The sequence below is a fragment of the Natrix helvetica genome (genome assembly GCF_964273705.1).
Source record: "Natrix helvetica genome assembly, chromosome: 1".
NCBI classification, from domain to species: domain Eukaryota; kingdom Metazoa; phylum Chordata; class Lepidosauria; order Squamata; family Natricidae; genus Natrix; species Natrix helvetica.
The window spans coordinates 95,083,935-95,106,305 of record NC_138548.1 but is presented as its reverse complement, the minus strand read 5'-3'; the positions used below and the strand labels follow the sequence as shown (position 1 = coordinate 95,106,305).

The 22,371-nt window shown below is 38.8% G+C and overlaps 1 protein-coding gene across 2 annotated transcripts in view; it reads right to left on the bottom strand.

Moving 5' to 3' along the window:
- The window catches only part of ANO3 (anoctamin 3), a 237,347-nt gene that overhangs the window by 80,921 nt on the left and 134,055 nt on the right, over positions 1-22,371 (bottom strand). For both annotated transcript variants that reach the window (XM_081936174.1, XM_081936175.1), the window contains exon 4: positions 13,977-14,113. In XM_081936174.1, the coding sequence (XP_081792300.1) occupies positions 13,977-14,113 (137 nt within the window). The remainder of the gene's footprint in view (positions 1-13,976; positions 14,114-22,371) is intronic.

Genomic DNA, 22,371 nt, shown 5'->3' with positions numbered 1-22,371 from the left:
TCACCCTAATATTGTTTTGTTTCACCTAATTTTGTATGACAAGTTGAGAGAGAGAGTGATAATGTAATTCTACTCCCCAAACTTGGGAATTCTATAAGTCTCCAATATTTTCTTCTTGTTGCTTCTTCACCTCATTAGAACTGACACAATGCATCAGGTCACTATTAGTCTTTGGCAGCTTGTCCTATTCTCTCCAGACATTTTGAATTGCAGTTCCTAGAAGTTCAGACCTGGAAAGTGCCAGGTGCCTGGAAGATGAGATTATGCACTTGAAGTTTGAATTAATGAATATTCTACAACCAGTCTACACTTCCACCATTCCTTTAGATGTGTTCTGAATAAACAAGAGAGAACCACAGACAATAGACTCTGATGATTTAAAGATGCATTAATTCAGATGGCAACACCTGTCCGACCTTCTAGAAGATTAAATATATATATATATATATACTGCAAGGTTGGGCTTGGTTAGGACTTAGGCGGGCGATTATCAGGAAATACTAGGACTGTAGCTAAACTGTAGCTAAACTAGCTAAACTGGGAAATCAAAGCACTGGCAAATGCATACACTGCTGCCAAGAAAGCTGCATAGAGAGGTCTATGGTGTTCCCAGAATGTTTCAGCTTCCCTCAGCAATTTTTAATGGTAACTTTTTAAATATGGAATTAAAGCTGCCTCATGACAACCAACGTCCCTTTTATAGAATATATCACAGTTCTGCATAAATAAGTTCAAGACTGCACTGCATCAAGCTTTATTTCTGACTGTGTTGTCACCAACATGGCCAAAGGGAGATGTATTGGATAATAGCCCCTTCGCTGGCTGGCACTCCATCAAGCTCATTGTTGCCATTTGTTGTTCTGATGTTTTTCCATTTCTTCGGTGAAATGCAAAGAACTATCTTCATAAAAGTTATCCCTTCTATTTTCTACTTTTCTACCAGTCAGCTTGAAATAAAAGAATGTGCTGCTCAGCATGTTCTTCTGTAATCTTTGCAGTCATTTGTTCATCACCTTAACTGACCTCTCAAGACAAGACAAGAAAGTAAGATTGGAAAAAAGTGATATATACATTTCCAGAAATGTGAACAGTTTAATCTATATATTGTGCCTGCTGCAGCTCATTCATGTCATGATATTAATCAGGCGTGGGCCATCTTTTGGAAACCAATGGCCAGATATTCTTTAGGGGGGTAACTGGATGGATAAGATTCATTAAAAGGAACAGTACTGCAAGCTTTATGGGGTCTTGCCATACACTTTGCCATATTTTCTCTCTTACATTTTGCAAGTAGATGAAGTCTATTTTAGCATGTCTTTGAACATCATGTCACTTGGGGGCAGTCATAATTTTGAAGAAAATTAGGGTGTGTTTAATTTTATTAGGATATGCTTTCGGCTCTGTAAATAATTGTCTGACAAAAGCAATAATCAATAGCAATCCATCTACAACATTTCAACCAGTGTAAACAACTTCCTGTATGACCTTGAGATAACTGCTGAAGTGCTTGTCTCTTCAAAAGATTGAGCACTTCCACCCTATTAACTGAAGAAATAATAATAAAAAATATATATGAAATGATGCCGTTTCTGGATTCTTGACTCTGCCAAGAGAAATCATAGCCTCAAGCTTACTTTGGCACAAGAAGTGTTAGTGGGTATGAGTCAAGCATACTAAAACAACAGGTGTTCTGCCACCTTGAAGGGAGAAGAGAGAGAGGCAAGAGAATAATTAGCAAATAAATTAATTTAACAAGGGCTTAGATAATTTCCCCTTCCAATAATAAGGGGCTTTCATGAGCTTCTTTCGGCATATTCCTTACAGAGCAGAATTACACATCAACAAGCTGTGTCATAACCCATCATTCAAGCAAGCTGGCATGGAATTCTGTAGAATCAGAGATGAACTTGGAGGGGTTATCAGACATGAATTAAGCCTAGAAAATACAAAAAGCTTGAAAAAGAAACTCAGATTGACTCCTCCCTAAATCATTAGAACAATGTTTATTATCCTTGGCAACTTTAAAATGAAAGAACATCAACTCCTAGAATTTCCCAACCAACATGGCTGGCTGGAGAATTCCAGGAACTAAAATCCACACATCTTAAATTTGCCAAAGTTATGCAACACTGCATTAGAATATGAGAGAGAGGGAGGAAAAAACCTCAACACAGCATCCAAAACGTTATTACTACAGCCTCTCTCAATAGTTCCAGACCAATTTTAATTCCAAAGACAGGGACTTCCTTCCTTCCCCATTCTGGGGAAGGTTTGTTTCTTCTCTGGATGAAGAGGAAAAGGGATTGACTCCTAGTCTTATCCTTGCAGTGAGTCCCAGTCTTTGATATTGATAACTGAGATTCGGAAATAAGTTACTTAAGATAGCCTTACCTCTTACCCCACTCATACTAGCTACACTGTTCAACCCACAAGGAGAACATCAGCTCTGGGTAGAGAGCCAGAAGACAGAAAAGAGGAGGAGTGCAATTTTTCCATTGTGCTGTGCAAATAGCATGCTTATTAGTAGTGTATGCCCTTGGTGTGTCAATCATTTGCAATCAGATCTGTTAGGTACTGGCTGTGAATTAGCAGAAGCTGAGTACATGTTTATTAATGGCTTTACCCAAAGGGATGTAATGCTGAAAGAATCCATTTTCATGTACATCAGACCTTGTCACATTTGATCCTGAATGTCCTGTTTTGCTAGGTATATCTTTCTACATTGCTCTTCCAATCTTGGCTCCCATGTGGGATTTGTGTCTTGGAATCTTTAATCCTCTGCTTTATCCTGACCATATTCTTCATCCTGACCAAGCTTTGACTGTTTTGGCTTAGACTAAATCAAGTTAACACTCCTTGTAAATAATCAGAGATGGATTTAAGGATTCCTGAAAGTTGGCGGGTCAGGGCAGTGGATAGTTTTGTGTTCCTGTGAACGCTCAATAATGGAGGAAGTGACTGGTTCAATAACTATTTATTTAACAACAACCATGGCATAGCATAGAACAGAACAGAATGGCAACTAGACCACCTGACAGCTATTTATACTTCGAGCTGTCAGGCGGGGAACCAATGAGAGAAGTGTAATTTTCCCACCTGCTGGCAGGCACATCTCAACCAATCAAAGCATCTCCCGTGTCCCTCGGCAGCCGCCGGTCGTCTCACCGAGGACACAACAGATAGCAATAGCATTTAGACTTATATACCACTTCACAGTGCTTTACAGCCGTCTCTAAGCAGTTTACACTGTCAGCATATTGCCCCCAACAATCTGGGTCCTCATTTTACCGACCTCGAAACGATGGAAGGCTGAGTCAACCTTGAGCTGGTGAGATTCAAACTGCCAAACTGCTGGCAGCCGGTGATCAACAGAAGTAGCCTGAAGTACTGCACTCTAACCACTGCACCACCGTGGCTCTGTACAATGAAATGCCATTCAGTTATTTTTGCCTCTTTTGGAATCCCATTAGAGAGCTGTTTGGTTTTATCTACATTTCAACTTTTCCCTAAGAAGAACTGTTTTCAATTTTATTCTCAACTCTACCATTAATTCACAATTGATTTTATTTCAGTATGACTGATATTCAGTATCACTTGAAAATAGGCTCTATTTGGGGGAGAAAGGGAGGGATTGCCTAGTGTAGATAGTATATGACTATCATGGCAAATCTTTCATTAATGAGAAACTGCATAGTCTACAGGTGGCAAGTGGGGAGTGTTATGGTTTTAAATGTGACTGTTGTGGTACATTTTGTCCAGCAGAGGGCATTACCCAGGATAACATATAAATCCCTGCATGAGACAAAATGCAGGAAATGACATCTCTCTGCTGACATTCCTCACTATTGCTTTTAATAAAATATAGATAACCTATGCTAATATATTATTGTGTCACATTTTGTAAAAAAACATAATTCATTGTTAAGCATATATCTCAGTTAAGTTCACTCCCAGTAGCATAGTCAAAAGATGCCACTGACCCTTTGACAGTAAGATCCTAAATTCTTGCTAAGATTGTTCACTTCACAATACAAATTATGTTGTCAAGTGATACAACTGAAAATAGTGTTTGATTTAGGAACCTCCTCTTTCCCAATTTTACCATCCGTGGATCAGTCGGATAAAGTATTTTATCAGTTGCCGATCAATTATTGTATTATTTCATGAGACATAAATCATAATCATGCTTTATTGAAGAAACCACAGTGACCTGATCACACTTAACACTAAGCTGCTATATACAATGGTTTACCAAACCATCCTGGCAGGTTTCAGGCATCACACTAAGTCAAAAGCAAACTATAATATGGTTTTGTATGAAAGGTGAACCCAGTCATTTAATCTATCTGAAAACCTATAAAAACCTTTTGTGAAAATCTTTAACTGCTTCTGTTGGTAGCTTTTTGCCACTGTTTATTTATATATTATTATTTTTATGATGTCCATGTTCCCTATAATGTGATTGTGTACAGCACCGTAAGTAGTACTATGTTACAATGTCAGATTCATTTCCCCTTAATGAAGAAATCTTATATTCTATGGAAAAGTGGATATGGCGAGGGAAGGAGACTATCTTGTAAATCACTGAATTCAGATCTTTGCTAACAAATCAATAAATCAGTTTTCAAATTAGACAAAACACATTTCTCTTGTCCAATTTAATCTGGTTTAATTCATTCTTGAACTGCAAAAAAAAATGATAAATTAAGTCTCATTTAATATGATATTTTAAGATATATGAGCAAAGGCAAAAGTATAGAAGCCATGCTTCTCTGGAAGACAAAGGCTCTTTTTCATTATCCAGGAATGCTGTTGCTTTAAACAGAAATAGTAATCAGATTACCTTTTAATCTATGTTTCAAACTGAGAGGAAACCATATTAAATTGCAATGATACACACTCAAGGGAAGATTGAAGACATTAATCAAATAAGTTTCTTCCTGTCGGCTCTTCTTCTGAATCCTTTCCAAAGCCCAAATATAAAAATACTGGACAGAACTTTACAGAAAAGAGAGTATTGTTTGAGCATACCTCCTTATAATGCAAAGAATTCAAGGGGATTTTTTCTTTTTAAAAAAAGGTCAGCTTTGACAATTTAGCACTCCAAAACAATTCACATTTGTCTTCATGTCTAAAAGACTTAGCCTAGGAAGTGTATAATTCACCATCCTCACTACCAAGATGCTTGATGAAACGTAGACAAAACTCAACTAGATCATTTTGGAATTGTTCTTCAGGAAAAGCATTCAGCGATAGCCCTTAGACTTACCGTGTTTCCCCCAAAATAAAATTCCCCTAAAATAAGTGCTTGGCCTCATTTTTGGGGAGGTCTTATTATTTTTGAGGTGCAGGAGGAGGTGAGTGTGGTCACCTCATGGATGCTGCTGTATTGCAATATTTTCGGGGAGGACTTATTTTGGGGGGACGGTTTATTTTAGCGCATGTATTATCCGGGGAGGTCTTATTTTCAGGAAAACAGGGTATATACACAGTATTTTACAGCTCTCTCTCAGCTGTTTACTGATTCAGTATATTGCCCCCAACAATCTGGGTCCTCAGTTTACTGATCTTGGAGGCATGGAAGGCTGAGTCAATCTTGAACCGGTGAGAATCGAACTGCCGAACTGCTGGCAGTTGGCAGTCACAAAATTAGCCTGCAATACTTAATTCTACTGCACCACCATGGGTCATAAAGAAAAAAAAACATTCTCATCACTAGCTGAGTTTAAACATGCTTGGATTAAATACATGTCCATCATTCAATAAAAATTTAACATAAAATAAAAATAAACAAAAATAATGATTAATGAGTGAGTTAAATAGAAAACAAAAAGCAAATAAAAAACTCTCAAAGGGCACATTTGATGGACTACTAGGACTTTTTCTACAACCAGTTTTCTATATTTCTTTACTGCAAATGCATTATTTATTTATATAAGTAATAATAGTTAAAGATCAAAAGTTTGTACTTGCTATAGAGTATGGGTGCCACCATACTCACTGCATCACATTGCCATCACATGACATTTTATGATGCTTTTCCCATTTGCAGAGCTGGGGGGGCGTGGCCTGCATGTGACACATCCAGCCTGTGGGCCGCCAGTTTGACACCCCTGCTAAAGAGGTATAATATCTCCATTTCTAAATTCTACCCAGTACCTTCAATCCATTAACACAGCTTTCTGCTTCTGTGAAGGAGGATTTTATTTTAATAGGGTTCTTAGTAACCAATTCCAAAGTAATTTGCTATATGTGTATTTTAATATCCTTTTGAATAAATTATTAAATGGTTTGAGCTCATTTCAGCCAAAGCTCAAAAACATCCACACAAAATCAAAAAAAGAATGATGCAGTCTAAGCCTTTTGAGTAAGGAAGAGTAGCTCAAAATGACCCTTTTGAAACAGAGATGCTACACCCTTGAGTCTATCTTTGTATATCAGACAAAGGTGTTGTTTGATTCCACAATGCAGAAAGCACACCATGTATCTTTAGCTATGGTGAATCTTATTTCTATAAACCTGATGTGCAGATCCACTTGCAACATATTATCAGGTATGCAAGAAAAGGCAAGATGTTGAATTGGCGCTTTCTGCAGAAATAGAATCGTTATCTACACAACGAGCCATGTTCTCGTTGTTGCCCATCCTTAATTCTAGCTGCTTTCCTGCAGGAAATTAGCTGATATAAAAGAGTGTTGCCAGGACATATTTGGGGCAGAACTGACAACATAGTTGTCGTTTTAAATTTGTGCTTCTATTTAGTCTTTAATTTTCCATTTTGTACATAAATATATGTAGAGATATATCCCATTCATATGTATTACCCACACATATTCACATATCATAAGTAGTAGGGGGTGGACAAAGTAAGGTGAAAATTTGAAACATTGTTAAAATTGAACCTTCTCTCCAAAATGCTACCTAACTAATCTAGTGTAAAGCATCAACTTCATAATACTTTACACTAAGTTGGTACAAATCATCACTCACTTAATTGGCATTGTTTAACAAGTGCCCTCAAATCAGATGTCATCTCCATTTTCCAAGAAGGAGCAGCTTTGTTAAGAATAACGTATGTGTGTTGGTTCTAAACTTTGTCATTGAGAAGGATTATCTGCGGGATAACCACTCCATTTACACTTGCCTGTCCCATCAGATTCAGCAGAGAGGACATACTACAGGTACCCCTAGGGAGTTACATTTGATGGGCCCCAGGCAGCATATTTTTTCAGCTGTGGCACTGTCTCTATGGAATCCCATCTCCCCACCCTAACTGAACCTGGATCTACCACTTTTGACTTTCCGAAAGTCCCTCAAAACCAGGTTGCATTATCAGGCCTGGGAACTTTAAGGGACCAGAGCATTATTAAGGTGGCTCCACTATTATTAACATCTCTTAACCTAATATTCCTTCTTTTTAGTTTTGTTTTTATAATTTTAAATTAAATATAAATTTTATAAATTGAAAACATTTAAATTTTAAAAGTTTTAATAATAACTACTATAACTGTTTAGTATTTATTTATTTACTGCACTCCACTTGTACACCACTCAGAGTTGTTTGTAAGATGATGGCTATATACATTTGATAGATGATAGATAGATGATAGATAGATAGATAGATAGATAGATAGATAGATGATAGATAGATAGATAGATAGATAGATAGATAGATAGATAGATAGATAGATAGATAGATAGATAGATATGTACAGTGGAAGCTGCTTAGTGAGGCTAAAAGCATTCAGTATGACTATTATTTAAAGGACAGATGAGTAAATTCACTTATAATGGAAAACTTCTCTTGCCAACTATTTGATTAAAATTAAAAACTAAAATGATGTATCAAATGCCGTACCTCAAGATGTTTGATATTTTTATAGAAAGCAGATTTAATATTCAAAAGTTTGTATTACTTGAAGAGTGGTATTTAAGCCAAGATTAAAATTCTAAAATTGTAATATATTGGGTCCAACTATATCAAAGACATAGATCATTTTTCTGACGGGTTAAATTGGCTTAAGAAAAAGCCTTTCTCAGTATTTTTTTGCTATCTTTGAAAGCTTATCTTTCTGTAATAATGGTACCATTAAAATGGTAAAAAAATAATTACAGTATATTAGCAATAAACATACTGTCTAATGGTGCAGCAGGTAGGATGCAGTATTGCATGCTAACTCTGCCCACTGCCAGGAATTTGATCCTGACCAATTCAAGGTTGACTCAGTGTTTCATCCTTCTGAGGGCGGTAAACTGAGGATCCAGATTATTGGGGACAATATGCTGACAATTTAGAGAGTGCTGTAAATCACTGTTGAGGGGTTTATAAGTCTAAGTGTTATTGCTAAATAGTCCAATTTGACCTTGACTTCTATGATTTAAGAAGGCAAGTTTACTTAATTGTCTTTGAAACAATACAGAATTAATTACCTTCTTTCAGTGTTTTCTCCCCTTCAAACAAAATTGGGGGGGGGGGTAGAGCTTACATTTTTCAGTTTGATTTACTGATGAGCTCTCATTCATTTACTAACCAGAGCTGACCCTGTTTAGCTTCTGGAGATTGATTAATTATATATACCCCTATTTTTCGGACTATAAGATGCACCAGTGTATAAGACGCAACAAGATTTTGAAGAGGTAAGTAAGAAAAATAAGTTTTTGTTCTCCCCAGTCCCTAGGAGTAGTATGCAGCTTTAGCAGGGGGGAAGGCAAAAACGCCTCTCTGTTTGTGGAAAACGGGTCATTTTTCACCCGCTTTTCACAAAAAATGGGATGCAGGGGCAGGGCTTCAGGAGGCCAAAATGGCTGTATTCTCTGTATAGAATGCACCAATATTTCCACGCTCTTTTAGGGAGGGGAGGGAAAAGTGCATCTTATACTGCAAAAAATACGATACATATTAGTAAAAACAGATCAATTAAAATATAAGCATGTTTCATTTTTAAGTGCTGAGCTGAAAAAAAATATTAGAAATATAAGCACTAGGTATCACAGGGGACTTGGCATTTTTCACATTAGTCTGGACTTTTACAACCTGTGACAAATCGTATAACAATCTATATCCATTTATTCTGAGTTTAATCAACTGGGAACATACCTCACACTGTGGCTTAATGCAACACTTCAGGTCTGACTGAAAACCATACTAGAATCTAGAGCCTCTGCTGACTCAGGAAGATGTCTTCCAAAACATCACTATTCAATAGACATTCAAAGAATGGAGTACTGTAGGAAATATTATAGGATGTGATGAATTGTGGCAGTTTTCCCAGCAATAAATAATCTTTCAATTCAGCAGTTTATCACAACAGTGTTGATGTATGATATTCTGTGAAGATATAAAACTTTGCCTGCAAATATTCAGAGACTTGGCTTCATCAGCAGGTCTGCCAGTTCTAATATGTGATCTACTTCTGGAAGAAGAATTTATGACAGAGGCACCATTTTGTTTCTCTTACCAATCTGAAGACCTTCATGGATAATACTAGTGCATATTCATTTGCAGCAGAGAAGGTCCACAGCAGACTATACTAGTCTTCAACTTACAACCATTTGATTACAATGGTTGTGTTTCAAGTGCCAAATACAATGGCACTGAAAATAAGGGCTTATGATTGGTCCTCACACTTTTGGCTGTCACTGCATCCTCACAGTCATCCAATCAAAATTTGGGCACCTGTCAACCTGCATACATTTATGACAGCTGCAGCATCCTGGGGTGACATGAACACCATTTACGAGCTTCACAGCCAGTTTCTGACAAGCAAAGTCAATGGGAGAAGCCAGTTTCATGGGTCATGAAATCACAGTCATGTGATTCACTTAACAATGGTGGCAAAAGGGTTGTAAAATTGGGCATACTCACTTAACAACCATCATGCTTAGCAATGGAAATGTTGAAACCCACTGTGGCCATAAGTCAAGAACTACTTTTACTGGGAGTTCAGGAAAGCACAGATGACAGGACCATAGCAGAAAGCTACTACTGATACTTATAAAACTGGTATAGTATTATTTGTTTGCTTAAAATGTTTGCTCATACTTAACTGAACTACAAATTTCTCAGTTAAGAGAAAATTCTAGATTTGCACAATACATTAGCTATAAATTAACTTCACAGGCTAGGTTCATATAATGCATTAAGGATGAGGATGAGGATGAGGATGAGGATGAGGATGAGGATGATGATGATGATGATGATGATGATGATGATATTGTTAATGATTTGCACAAATGCAGCCTATCAAATATATTTGGGCAGCAAAGAGCAGAATCCTCTTCAGATTACTTTATGATTTTTATTGATTAAGGCAAAAAGTGAAGAATATTATCAGTTGCTACAGAAATGAGTCTCTAATGAAAGTTTATAAAATGACTTTAGCAATGATATGGCTTTCATTTCTGTACATGGATAATAGAAAGGAGAATGAAATTTCTCTTTTAGGCACTGATTGCTTCTGTGACGTTAATGCCTATGCACCCTACTGCATTCTTTTGCAGCTTTTATAGCTGAAATTCTATACACACACAAATGAATTAAATGTTCCATGGATATCTAAGTATAGAACTGCACCATTTACATACAGCTTGATTTGCTATAGTGATACCTGCATCCCTTTTTGGCTGGCTTTGAAATAGCATAGTAGCTATTGAAAAGAAACAGCATACCACCTGCTATTTGATATTAGTGGCTTTCCACCTTTAACTTTCAGCTGTTTCATAACTCAAGGTATGTAGGAGTAAGTGTGTAGGAGTAACATCAAAGAGGAGAGATATGAATTACTAAATATGTAGAGTCTAGAATGGAATCATGATGTACTGTACATCATTTCTAATATTTTTTAAACTACTGCCTCTCCTCTTAACACTTTGGTATTTAAACATCAGCAAAAGGTAAAGTATAGTGTGAATAATAGTGACTCTCTGCACATACAACACACATATTGCAGAAAATACGACTTCAGCAACAGACTGGTAAATGCCTGAAATGCTCTACCTGACTCTGTTGTTACATCCTCAAACCCCCACAGCTTCAACCTCAAACTGTCTATCGTGGCCCTCACCCCATTCCTAAGAGGTCCGTAAAGGGGGCGTGCATAAGGACAGTGCGTCTACCATCCCTGCCCTACTGTCTCCCTTTATTTGTACTCATTTCATTTGTTCATGTCCATGTTTATACTTATACCTGTTACTTTGTACATGTTTGATAAACCAAATAAAGTTAAAAAAAAAAACATCATGGCTCACATTGTTGGAAAAGTATCTGATCTCAAAAATGTGCACAGCTGTCATTTTTCATGATCATAGCTAGCTGAGATTTTAAACTGAAAAAGAAGGAATGGTATTGTCAAAGAAGGAGGTCTGCCAATAATCATTTGTTTATGGAAGAGCAAACATTCTGGTTGGGAGAAAGGTTTAAATAACGAATCCGTGTGCACTGGCTATGTAAAATCAAGACACCCCCATCCAGAATGAAAGATGAAAAAATCCTCACAACTGATTTGCAGGGGGACCCAAACCTCACAGTGACTCACAGTCTTGCTAGAGTTACATTGAGCTTATTCTTCTTCATCTCAATCCCTGCATCCTCCAGACCCTGGGAAAGAACTGAGGCAGCATCTTTTAATTGGCAAAATATATAATAACATTGGCACAGATACACAACTGAGTATTATGTGCATACTGATGATACTTAGCCTTGTGCCAAAGGGTGACCTCTCACAGCAGTTTCATGTAGAAATTAAACAAATAATGTTTCCCTTTGATCTGTTTTTCATACTCTCACAGCTTCTTCAGCAACACAGCTTCTCCAAGGTTTGAGAAAGGGCAGCATGAGTAACAAGTACAAGAAAAAGAAACACTTCAGGGCAATGGAATGTATTTCATCAAAGCACATTTCACTGCCTCTGCTCTTTGCCAATGAGAATGTTATCTCTGTCACACAAATCTTTTCACGGACATAATCCTAAATCCTCTTCTTGAAGCCTACTAACAGATGGCCAGACAAATGTATATAGAAAGGACTAAAAACATGGAGAGGGTGGGTACTAACAATTTGTTTTCTGTTTATTTCATGTACTGTCAGAGGATATATTTGTTATTCTAGGTAGGAGAACAGAGTGAAACTTGTGGTACATGTATCATTCAAAGACTCCATATGTTAGGTGATTCTGCAAGTATAACAGGCTTGAGATTTGTAATGGATTTCTGAACAACCAACCCAACTCATGTGCAAGATAAAATGCCCCATATATTTACAGATCTGGATTTTCCCTTGGGGAGAGGGGGCGGACCATAATTTTCTTTCATTTGTTAGTGGGATGAAAAGCATCCCTTAAGAGCAATTTTGATAAGAAAAATGGATGCCAGAAAAAAGACAAATACCTTCCTTCAGTTGACCTTGCAGTTTTATGACTTTCGCTTTGAATGAAAAACAAACTCAAAGGAACATTTTATGTCCATACATCACATACGGAATTATACAGATGATTACATGTCAAATAATTTTGGGAACCAATTTATTATTAAATAAAATAGCAAGCTTTCTAAAATGATGCTTAAATGGAGTGGGAGGAACTTTGACCCAAATCTGCTTTATTGTAATGACTATAAAATTAATACATGTTTCCTTACTGCATTTTCAAATTTATATCACTTTAGTCTCCAGCAATTAAAACACCACAGACCCTTCCCTAACTTAACTAAACATGACTCTGCAGATCATAGCTCTTCCTAGGTCAGTCATTATTGCTCTATTACTGCCTTGTCCACTGCATTCCTGTGATCTGACTTCAAAAATTAATATATTGTAATTCTGTCTTTTGGTTCATCTGTTTTGGCTTTGTTGTTTGTATGGATTACATTTTTTTCTTTCTAGCATTTCCTCACAAGTAACATTGGTTGTAACAGGAATTGACTCACCAGCTTGTTGCCTGATCCTAATATGGTTGAGAACGACTGGTCCAGATTCACCCAGCTAGCTTTCAAGCCAAAGGTGTGACTAAAACTGTCAGTTCACTGGTTTCAGTGGATAGCCTGGTGTCTTAGCCACTGGACCAGACTAGCTCTTGTTTACATGGATTACATTTATAATAATCTGTTCTTTAGCTCAGGGGTGTCAAACTCGATTTCATTGAGGGCCACATCAGGGTTGCAGTTGACCTTGGGGGGATGGTGTGTGTGTGTCCAGGTGGTCACAGGCAACTGGGTGGGTGTGGCCAGCTCCACATTGCTCACTTTGGGTGCACCTGTGGTGGCCTGGATCCATTGTCTCCAGCATGTGCCCTGGGGATGGGGTGGGGAGCAGCCCCTTGCTGGCTCCAGGGTAGACCCACAGATCTAAGACTGACCATGTTCCAACCTGGATGGCCATCACCAAGTTTTAGATCAGCGCTTGGCTGGCCTGGGCCAAAGCACTGGGGGGGGGGGGGGTCACTGTTTCCAGGACGGCCTCGTGGCCAGATCTAATGACATCAACAGGCTGGATCTGACCCACAGGACTTGAGTTTGACACTCCTGCTTTAGATAGTATTACAGGTAGTCCTTGACTTATGACCACAATTGAGCCCAAAATTTATGTTGCTAAGTGAGATATTTGTTAAATGAGTTTTGCCCCATTTTATGACTTTTCTTGCCACAGATGCTAAGTGAATCCTTGCAGTTGTTAAACTGGCAACCCGGTTGTTAATTGAATCTGCTTCCCCATTGACTTTGCTTGTCAGAAGGTCACAAAAGTTGATCATATGACCTTGGGACACTGTCACCGTCATAAATATGAACCAATTGTCAAGCATCTGAATTTTGATCACATGACCACAGAGATGCTGGAAATGTGAAAAATGGTCATGACACTTTTCAGTGCCACCGTAACTTTCAACAGTGACTAAACAAAACTGTTGTAACTGGAGGACTACCTGTACTCTAAATACTGATATCAGAATAGGAGAAACATAATGTAAATATGCAAAAGCTATTACCTTCAATGAAGTCTTTGTCCGAGGTTCTGGTTTCTGCCTTGTAGGTGTATTTTTAATAAGCAGAGATTCATCTGTCCGAGAATCATAATTTCCATGTTCTGAATCATCTGTATATGTCTCTTTCTCTCTTCCTTTGTCTGAGTAGGGAAAAAAAAATACCAGAAACACATGGACTCATATGGTATTACTATGGAGACATTATAGCAATGATACAAGCATAAAGGTAAAGGTTCCCCTCACACATATGTGCTAGTTGTTCCTGGCTCTAGGGGGCGGTGCTCATCTCTGTTTCAAAGCCAAAGAGCCAGCGCTGTCCGAATATGTCTCCATGGTCATGTGGCCAGCATATCTAAGCGCCAAATGCACATGGAACATGGTTATCTTCCCACCAAAGGTGGTTCCTATTTTTTCTACTTGCTTGCTTTTGAATTGCTAGGTTGCCAGAAGCTGGGACAAGTAGCGGGAGAACACTCCATTACGCGGCGCTAGGGATTCGAACCGCCAAACTGCCAACCTTTCTGATCGACAAGCTCAGCAGCCACTGAGCCACCACATCTCTCTATACAAGTATAGTTCCCTTCATTATTTGCATTTGCCACATATTCAGTATCCCATTATTTTGGGACAAAGTCAATACTTACTTTAAGCAAAATTTCTCTTGTTTAATTCTGAAATATGTTTTATGATACCAACGTGCCATAGACCATTTGTTCTTTAGCAATTGAGACATATTCATTAATTAAAACAGACTGAGTACTTATAGCTTAAAATCTCAACTTTTTTCAACATTAGGCTTTTTGATGCTCCAGCATTGGAAATATTTGATTAGAGAGCAGAGCCTTCTGTACATAAACTGTCAGTTATTAAGCAAGTTATTCAGGAAGTTTATGTCAGCAAAAATCATAACAAACCCCCTACTGATAATTGCAGTAGAAAAATAATTCAGGTTTCAGCGTTAGTGAGATAGTTGAGTATTCTTTGTGAAATGGCTTAAAAGATATATTGATTTTTTAAAAAAATAAGTCGAGGGGAAGCTATGGTAGCTTATATGTTAAGTATATCTTTATTGAATGTTTGTTATAGATTTACCTACAGAGTTTAAATAAGCATGCTCTATGATCACAGCCTTTGTGAAGTTGCAGTTGCTTACCTTTGAGGAAAATCAAGAGTAATGGGAAGAGGTCATGGGATGGACATTTTTAAGTTTTCACCTTTCACGTTTTGAACTGATGTACAGATGTTATTGCAAGTCAAACTGATGTAAAATAAATTACACCCTCCCCCCATTTTATCAGTGTTTTCAGATCTATTTTAGATCAGATTCTCAAAGGCATAGCTTACTGGTTGAAGGATACACAGACAAAAACCTCATACAACTGCTTAAAATATATTTAAGGTGATTATTTCCCCAAAGTTATGTCTATAGGAGGCTTCAGGATCTACACCAAGGATTAGTGATTTTGAAAGGATTATATACAGTTTATGGCTATAGGGAGCCACTGAATTGAATAAATTCAAATCTTTCCTATGAACCTGTTGACCTGGCTATAGGATGTGTTCTGCTTTTCATCCTTTTCCCCGCTTTTGTATACAATTATGGATTTTATGTGATAGACAGTTATAGAGAGGCCTTATTGTTCTTTATTGTTCTAATGTGTTATATAAATATCATGGTGCTATATGGGGCTTTTAACAGGTTCTCTACCAATTCTTCTTTCCCATTGCTACATGTTTAGTATAAGCACCAATCTGCACAAGCAGTGGCAAACATTTCCGGCCCGCAATAACTCAGAAATAAGCCCCTTTTTCTGTCAGAAAGAAGCTCTGAGAGGTCATTTGCCTGGAGGTAGCACTTGAAATGCTTGAGAAAAGCTTCCCAAGATTCTTTTTCCGGGCGGAATTCAGTAAAAGCATTAACGGCAGCCATGGCTGGTCTCCGCAGCAGGTTTGGTAACACACTTTTCATCACCAGTTTTATGTTTCCACTTCACTCAAGCACAGGACACTAGCTGAATGCTAAACGGTTTTAGTAATAGACCAACTATGAACAAAGGAACAAGATCTCCCCATCTGACAGCGATTTATACAGGAGCTGTAAGACGGGGAACCAAGTGGAGGGCTGTGAGCTTCCCACCAGCCGGCAGGCACATCGTGGCCAATCAGAACACTTCCTGAAGATCTTGACAGGTGCCGGTCATAATTCTGAGGATTCTGCAGTTTATATGAATAGATTGCACCTACAGATTAGGTCAGATCACTGCAGTACATTTTTTTGGTTCACGAGTCATGGCCATTATGCATCAGAGATCCTTTGTATAACAAAAGGGACTCATATTCTATTTGAAGTCTCCAACTAGGTTGGAAAGCCATGGTGGGTGATCTGGTGCTTCTGATATTTGCATTACATCACCTATAGCCATGGCCACTTATCTTGATAGCTGGGGCTTGTGGGAGTTGTAGTCTTCTTTATTGAGACTTTCTAGTTTGTCTTCCTCTGACTGACTCTATTTTAGGGGAATTTATCCAAAGCTGCCATTTTCTTAGATACAGATGAAATTACAAGGTATCACTACTTGGTTAATGGATAAACTATAAAGGAAGTCTAAAACCAAATCAAGCAGAAATGAGTTCTACTTATATATGCTATAGATTAAATATGTACTTGAATACAAGAGTCTTTAATTTCTCTGCAATTCAGAATATAATTTACTACATTTCGTAAAAAATGGCCATACCGTTTCAAAATCAAAAGTAAATAAAATAAAGCCTAGAACAGATTCTTCCTTATTTTTCTTTGTAGAAAAGAAAAAAACTGAGAGGCACTTTTTATTTTGTCTTTTCAGCACAAAAAATAAAACATGGTTGGCGTTGTTGGTGCTTGGAAATCATAAAGGTTTTAGATAGTGATGAAAGCCAAATATTGTTTTTGTTTGCTTTTTACTAAAATACTTTCCAGAAGCATAGTCAACATTTTTGTCTCATCTCTAATTGTTTTAGTTTGCCAATATTTAATATAATGTATTAAAAAAATTAAACATTAGCGATGCTAGTTTTCATGAAACATTTATTGCTCTAGGTTCAAATTACTAAGCTTATTATCCAAAAAATTATACATTTATTATTAGTATTTTTCTCCAGTAATAGCAGTTACTTCGTGTTAGTTCAGTAAACTGCAGTTTAGTTATCTATGGATAAATGTTGTGTTACCTATGGATAAGGGTTGTGTTGCAGAGATGGGTTCTTACCGGTTTGGACCAGTAACTTGGCCTGCCACGCCCCCGAACCAGTTCTATCATCGGTGGCGCCATCTTGATTTTTGGTTTTGCGTATGCACAGGGCAATCTTCATTACAAAAATTTAATTTTTTTCCTTTTTTTCCCTGTAATGTTGTGCGCATGCAAGACCTTTATAGCTGCAAATGCGCACGTGGGTGGAACACGCCAAACTGGCAGTAATGCTGGTAGCAAGCCACCCCTGTTGTGTTGGAAACCAATCAGTAGTAACTAGTAACTTCTTCCCCACCCTAGAAAAGGTCATGAGCCAGAATTCTCCAAAGTAGACAGTAGTGACCCCTAAGGTTTGATGGAACTTTCCAAGCTACTGTTCTTATCATTTGTCGTACTATTATTTAAATATTATTTATTAAATTATTAAATTATGTAATAAATTTTGGGGTGGTCAATGAAAAATTGAAACTTCCCAAAGGAGTCAGTGAGCTGAAGAGTTTTGGGTTTCCGGCCATGAACACTACAATAAATAAGTATACATTTTCTTAAATTCCCTCATTGCTACCATAGTTTTCCACTAACTTCTAAAGACCAAACTCTTTTTGGAGAGCTTTCCCCTGATTTGTGTTGTGTTATTGCCATTTTTTTTCCATATTCTTGCAGTGCTATGCTTTTAATTATGCATGGCTTTTGTTTTATACATAGTCCTCTACGTATGACCAAAACTGACCCCAAATTTTCAGAGATACTTGTTAATTGAGTTTTGCCCCATTTTATTACATTTCTTGCAGAGTTGTAATAACAAATTTGTTAAATACAGTTTCCCCATTGACTTTGCTTGGCAAAAGGTTACAAAAAATGTTCAGATGAGCCGGGACACTGCAACCATCGTAAATATGCGTCCAATTGCCAAATCCCCAGGTTTTGATCATCTGATCATGGGGATGCTGCAATGGTTATAAGTATGAAAAAAGGTCACAAGTCACTTTTTCCAATGCTGTTGAAACTCTCAATAGTCACTAAATGAACTGCTGTAAGTCAAGGTCTACTTTGTATGTTTTGTTGTGATGAGAGTAAGTTTTGATTGCAGTGCCATCAAAGAGATTGCAGTGCTATAAAGAGATTAAGTAAATAAATAACTGTCAAATCTGATGATCGTCCTGTGAAACCAAAAATCATTTCTTTTTGGAACAATAGGAGGCTCTCACATACACACACACACACACCAATAAAATCTTAGTTTTCTGTAGTAAATGCAACTGGTTATATTGTATGGAGTAGGAGAAATATTGCTTTGTCCCAAACTGGTATTTTTGCTGCATAATTTGAGTAGCCTGGTTAAGTTCTTAAATGTGAGCCTGAAATGAAAGGTGAGTCCGTGATTCATGTGTTTATTCCTTACTCCACAATTATTGTGGCCCCACAAAATACTAAAGCAAAAAATCACATTATTGTTTTGTGAGCTACATCTCTCGCTCTCTGCTAAGTCCTCAACCTGCAACAGGTCCTAAAGTCCTCGACTTACGACCGGCCGCAGGTCCTCGACTTACGACTGGCATCCGACAGCAGTCAAGCTGCGCCTGATTGGTTAAAGTGCGGCTGGCTGAGTGCGGGCTGCCAGAAGCAGTCCGATTGGGTGATTGCTTGACAGTTCCGTATAAACAGCTGTCAAGCAGCACGAGGAGTGATTTCTTTCCTGCTTGTAATTAGTTATCGCTCTCTGTTTGAAATAAATGCTGTTCTAACTTACCTCAGACGCCTCACGTCTCGTCCATCCTTCGATCTCTTACACTGGCGACGAGGATGGGATAGAGTGGATGCCATGGGCATCTATTAAGAAACCCAGGAATTCCACCTTAGGCACAGCAAATGAGCATTTGCTGTGCTTTAATTTTAAACCCGCGCCCCTGAAAAGGTCGAGGCCCTTCCGTAACACTTCGATGAGCCCTGAGTGGTTGTTTGCAGCGATCAGGACATCATTGAAGTAGGGGACGATGCCAGGGAGCCCATGGAGCAGCCGCTCCATGAGGCTCTGGAAGATCCCCGGGGCAACGGAAATGCCAAATTGGAGGCGGCAACAACTAAAAGTCCTACGGTGGGTGACGATGGTTTGGGCTGCCACCGCATCATCATTCACAGGGAGCTGCTGATAGGCCTGCACCATATCCAGTTTGGCAAAGATGCAGCCCCTCCCCAAGGAATGGAGGAGGTGCTGCACCACAGGGACTGGGTAGGGGTTTGCCTGGAGGCCAAGGTTGATGGTCGACTTATAGTCAGCACAGATCCTGATAGACCTATCAGCCTTAGCAGGGACCATTATGGGGGGTCTCCTATTTAGAGTGGTTGGCGGGCTCTAGGATGCCCTGCGCCTACAATTTGTCGAGTTCCGCATCCACCTTTGACCTCAAGGCAAAAGGCACCCTGCGGGCCTTCAGCCTAATAGGGGCAACCTGAGGGTCTAGTTCAGGGAGATAGGGGTCCCCTTATATTCCCCCAGCTTACCATCAAAGACGTCAGTGTACTCCGCAATGCTTTTGCTTTTTCTAAAACCCATCCCCAGCATGTTTATGGAATTGAATCTGAAGAATTATACTGTGGTTAATAATTATCTATGCTTTATTTAGACATTCATACGTAATAGCAAATTGGGTTGTTTTAGTACAATCCTCCCCCCCCCCCCCTACGATTTGCCTGGAATGGCCTTTGGTTAATGCTCTTACTAAGCTGCTTTTCTGCTAGGCTACAATTTGTTTGTCTCAGTTGTTTGTCCATTTCATTTAGCTACTATTGCAGTTGGAGAAGGTCCTGATGAAAGAGCTGAGATAACATTTCCCTTTCATGCCTTTCTTGAAACCTTTTACCTCTGATCTGGCCTCACAAATTGTATCTCTAACTGCATCAGGTTATCTATATATTGAACCCAACATATGTTTATTTCAAAGGATACACACATAAGCCCCGTTAAAATCATTTGCATTTGAGGACTTGACAATGCATTTATAACATGCACTGAAGGTTTTTCACTGTTGTCACATTGGATGACAATTTCTTCAAGAATGTGTTTTTTTGGAGGGCTGCATGTATCTGTTTCAGTGGTGGGTTTTTTTATTGTCCAAGTTTTATTGATTTTAAAAGTTTTACAGGGAAAAAGGGGTTGAAAGGTTATAAAACATTTTGACAGCTACATCGTGCAGGGGGGAGAAGCCCCCCGAGGTCTCGCAACTTTTACAAAAAAAGATAGAAAATTATCAACATTTACATAGATATTAGCAGTTTTAAGTTTAACACAAAATCATCAGTATGTTTCAATCATTTTGTTTTTTATCACTTCCATAAAGGTACATTGTAACAACATTTGCAATGATGTTTCAAATCACTTTTGTGATCTGAGTCTTCTAGTTGTCGCATCCTCCCCCCTGTCCACCGGCAGAGCCTCAGCCTTTCCCTCCTTTGTTTCTTGTGTAACATCCCCCATGTCACCTAAGAGAGCACTGTGCTTTTTAGTGAAAGCCTCTGCTTCCACAACTGTGTTAATTCTAATTCTACTGCCCTCCCAAAAAATCAACATGCCTTCTGGTAACAATCACCTAAACCAAATCCCATTATTGTATATTTTTTTTGCTAAGAAGGAATATTTCCTTCTCTTATCTCTTACTTTCTTTGGGATCTGCTTAAGAATGGTTATTTCTTTATCCTTATATTTTAATGGTCCTCCCCTTTGAACTCCTAGAACCTCATCTCTTGTGGTTTTTCTAAGAAATTTAACATGAACTTCCCTTGGAACATTGTGTGTTCTTGCATAGGCTGAATTAATCCTATAGATCAGGTCAATATCCCACCCATGTCTCTGTTAATATATTCTGCTAACATTGTGGTCATAATCTCCTTAAGATTGTCATTCTCAACTTCTGGCAAGTTTTGGAACCTAAGGAAAAAAGACATTCTTTCAAATTCCATTTTTATCACATGATTCTCAAATTCTACATTTCCCCTTTGGATTGTCTCCAGGTCATCTCACATCCCAACTGCACCCTCCTCCAGTACACCTATCCTCTGCTCATTCTGTGTGGTTTGTTGTTGCGTCTCTCTGAGCTGATCATTTAAGTCCTGCAGTTGTTTTTTCATTTAATCCTGTCCCTTTAAGATGGCTTGAAGCATCTGATGAATGGACAAATCCTTTGAACTCTCCTCAGGGGCTTTGGGTTGTAAAAAAGATCCCAGCTGTGACTGGTGGGCAATGGGGCTGGACGTAGAAGATGTCGGGGAGGATGAGGCCTTTCCAGGCGGTAACTTCTTAGGACCCATCATGAAGCTTGGAGATAGTTATTGTTCTGTACAGAGAAGTGGTGTCCGTGGGAAAGCACAGCCAGTAGAGATCACCAGACAGGCAGGTCCAAAGGAGAATAAAACTAGAGCAGATAGGTGGATCAAAATATTCCAAATCCAGGGGAAAAAGTTATTTGAAGAGGTTCTTGGAGGTCTCTGGGGTGGAAATTAGTTCAAAGCCAGAAAGTTTTTCAAGGGAGGAGTCTCATGCACAAAGAAAAAGAAAAAGGAGGAAGTTGGCCATATTGGCTCAGCCAGTACAGGTGGTCAGGAAACAACAAAATCAAAGTTCCGATGCGTAGTTTAGAGAAGAATCAGTTCAACCATCCTTTCTCTCACAGTTTTGGTCAAAAGAAAAAAAAGATATTTTCCCCCCATTATTTAAGGGAAGTGAAAGTAGATTTTAAACTTTCTCTCTCTCCCTTACAAGGGAGAGATTTTCCAAGTGCCGCTTTTCCAAGGGGCGTGGAAATTTCCCCCCCTCCAATCTGAACTCCTCCAAAGGTTGAAACAAAGTCCCCCAAAAAACTGCTGATCAGTCAATAGAGTAATAAACTGTAAAAGACCTGGGGAGACTCCCCACCTCACCGCGCTTCAGCTGTTGCGTTCAAATTAATCATTTCCTTCCAGGCTGCGTTCGGCAAAGCGCGCGGTGGCATTCCGCATGCTCCCTACGCTCTCCGGCTCCTGGGGCAAAGTTGGAGACCTTCCGCGGCCGCCGCTGCTCCAGGGGATCCCAGCAAGCCACCCCACGGCAGGGCACCACTCCAAGGCACCCTGTGCTCCCCCTAGGATTCAGGGGAGCTCACTGAATCAGCGAGAAGGCAAGCGCACACGACCGT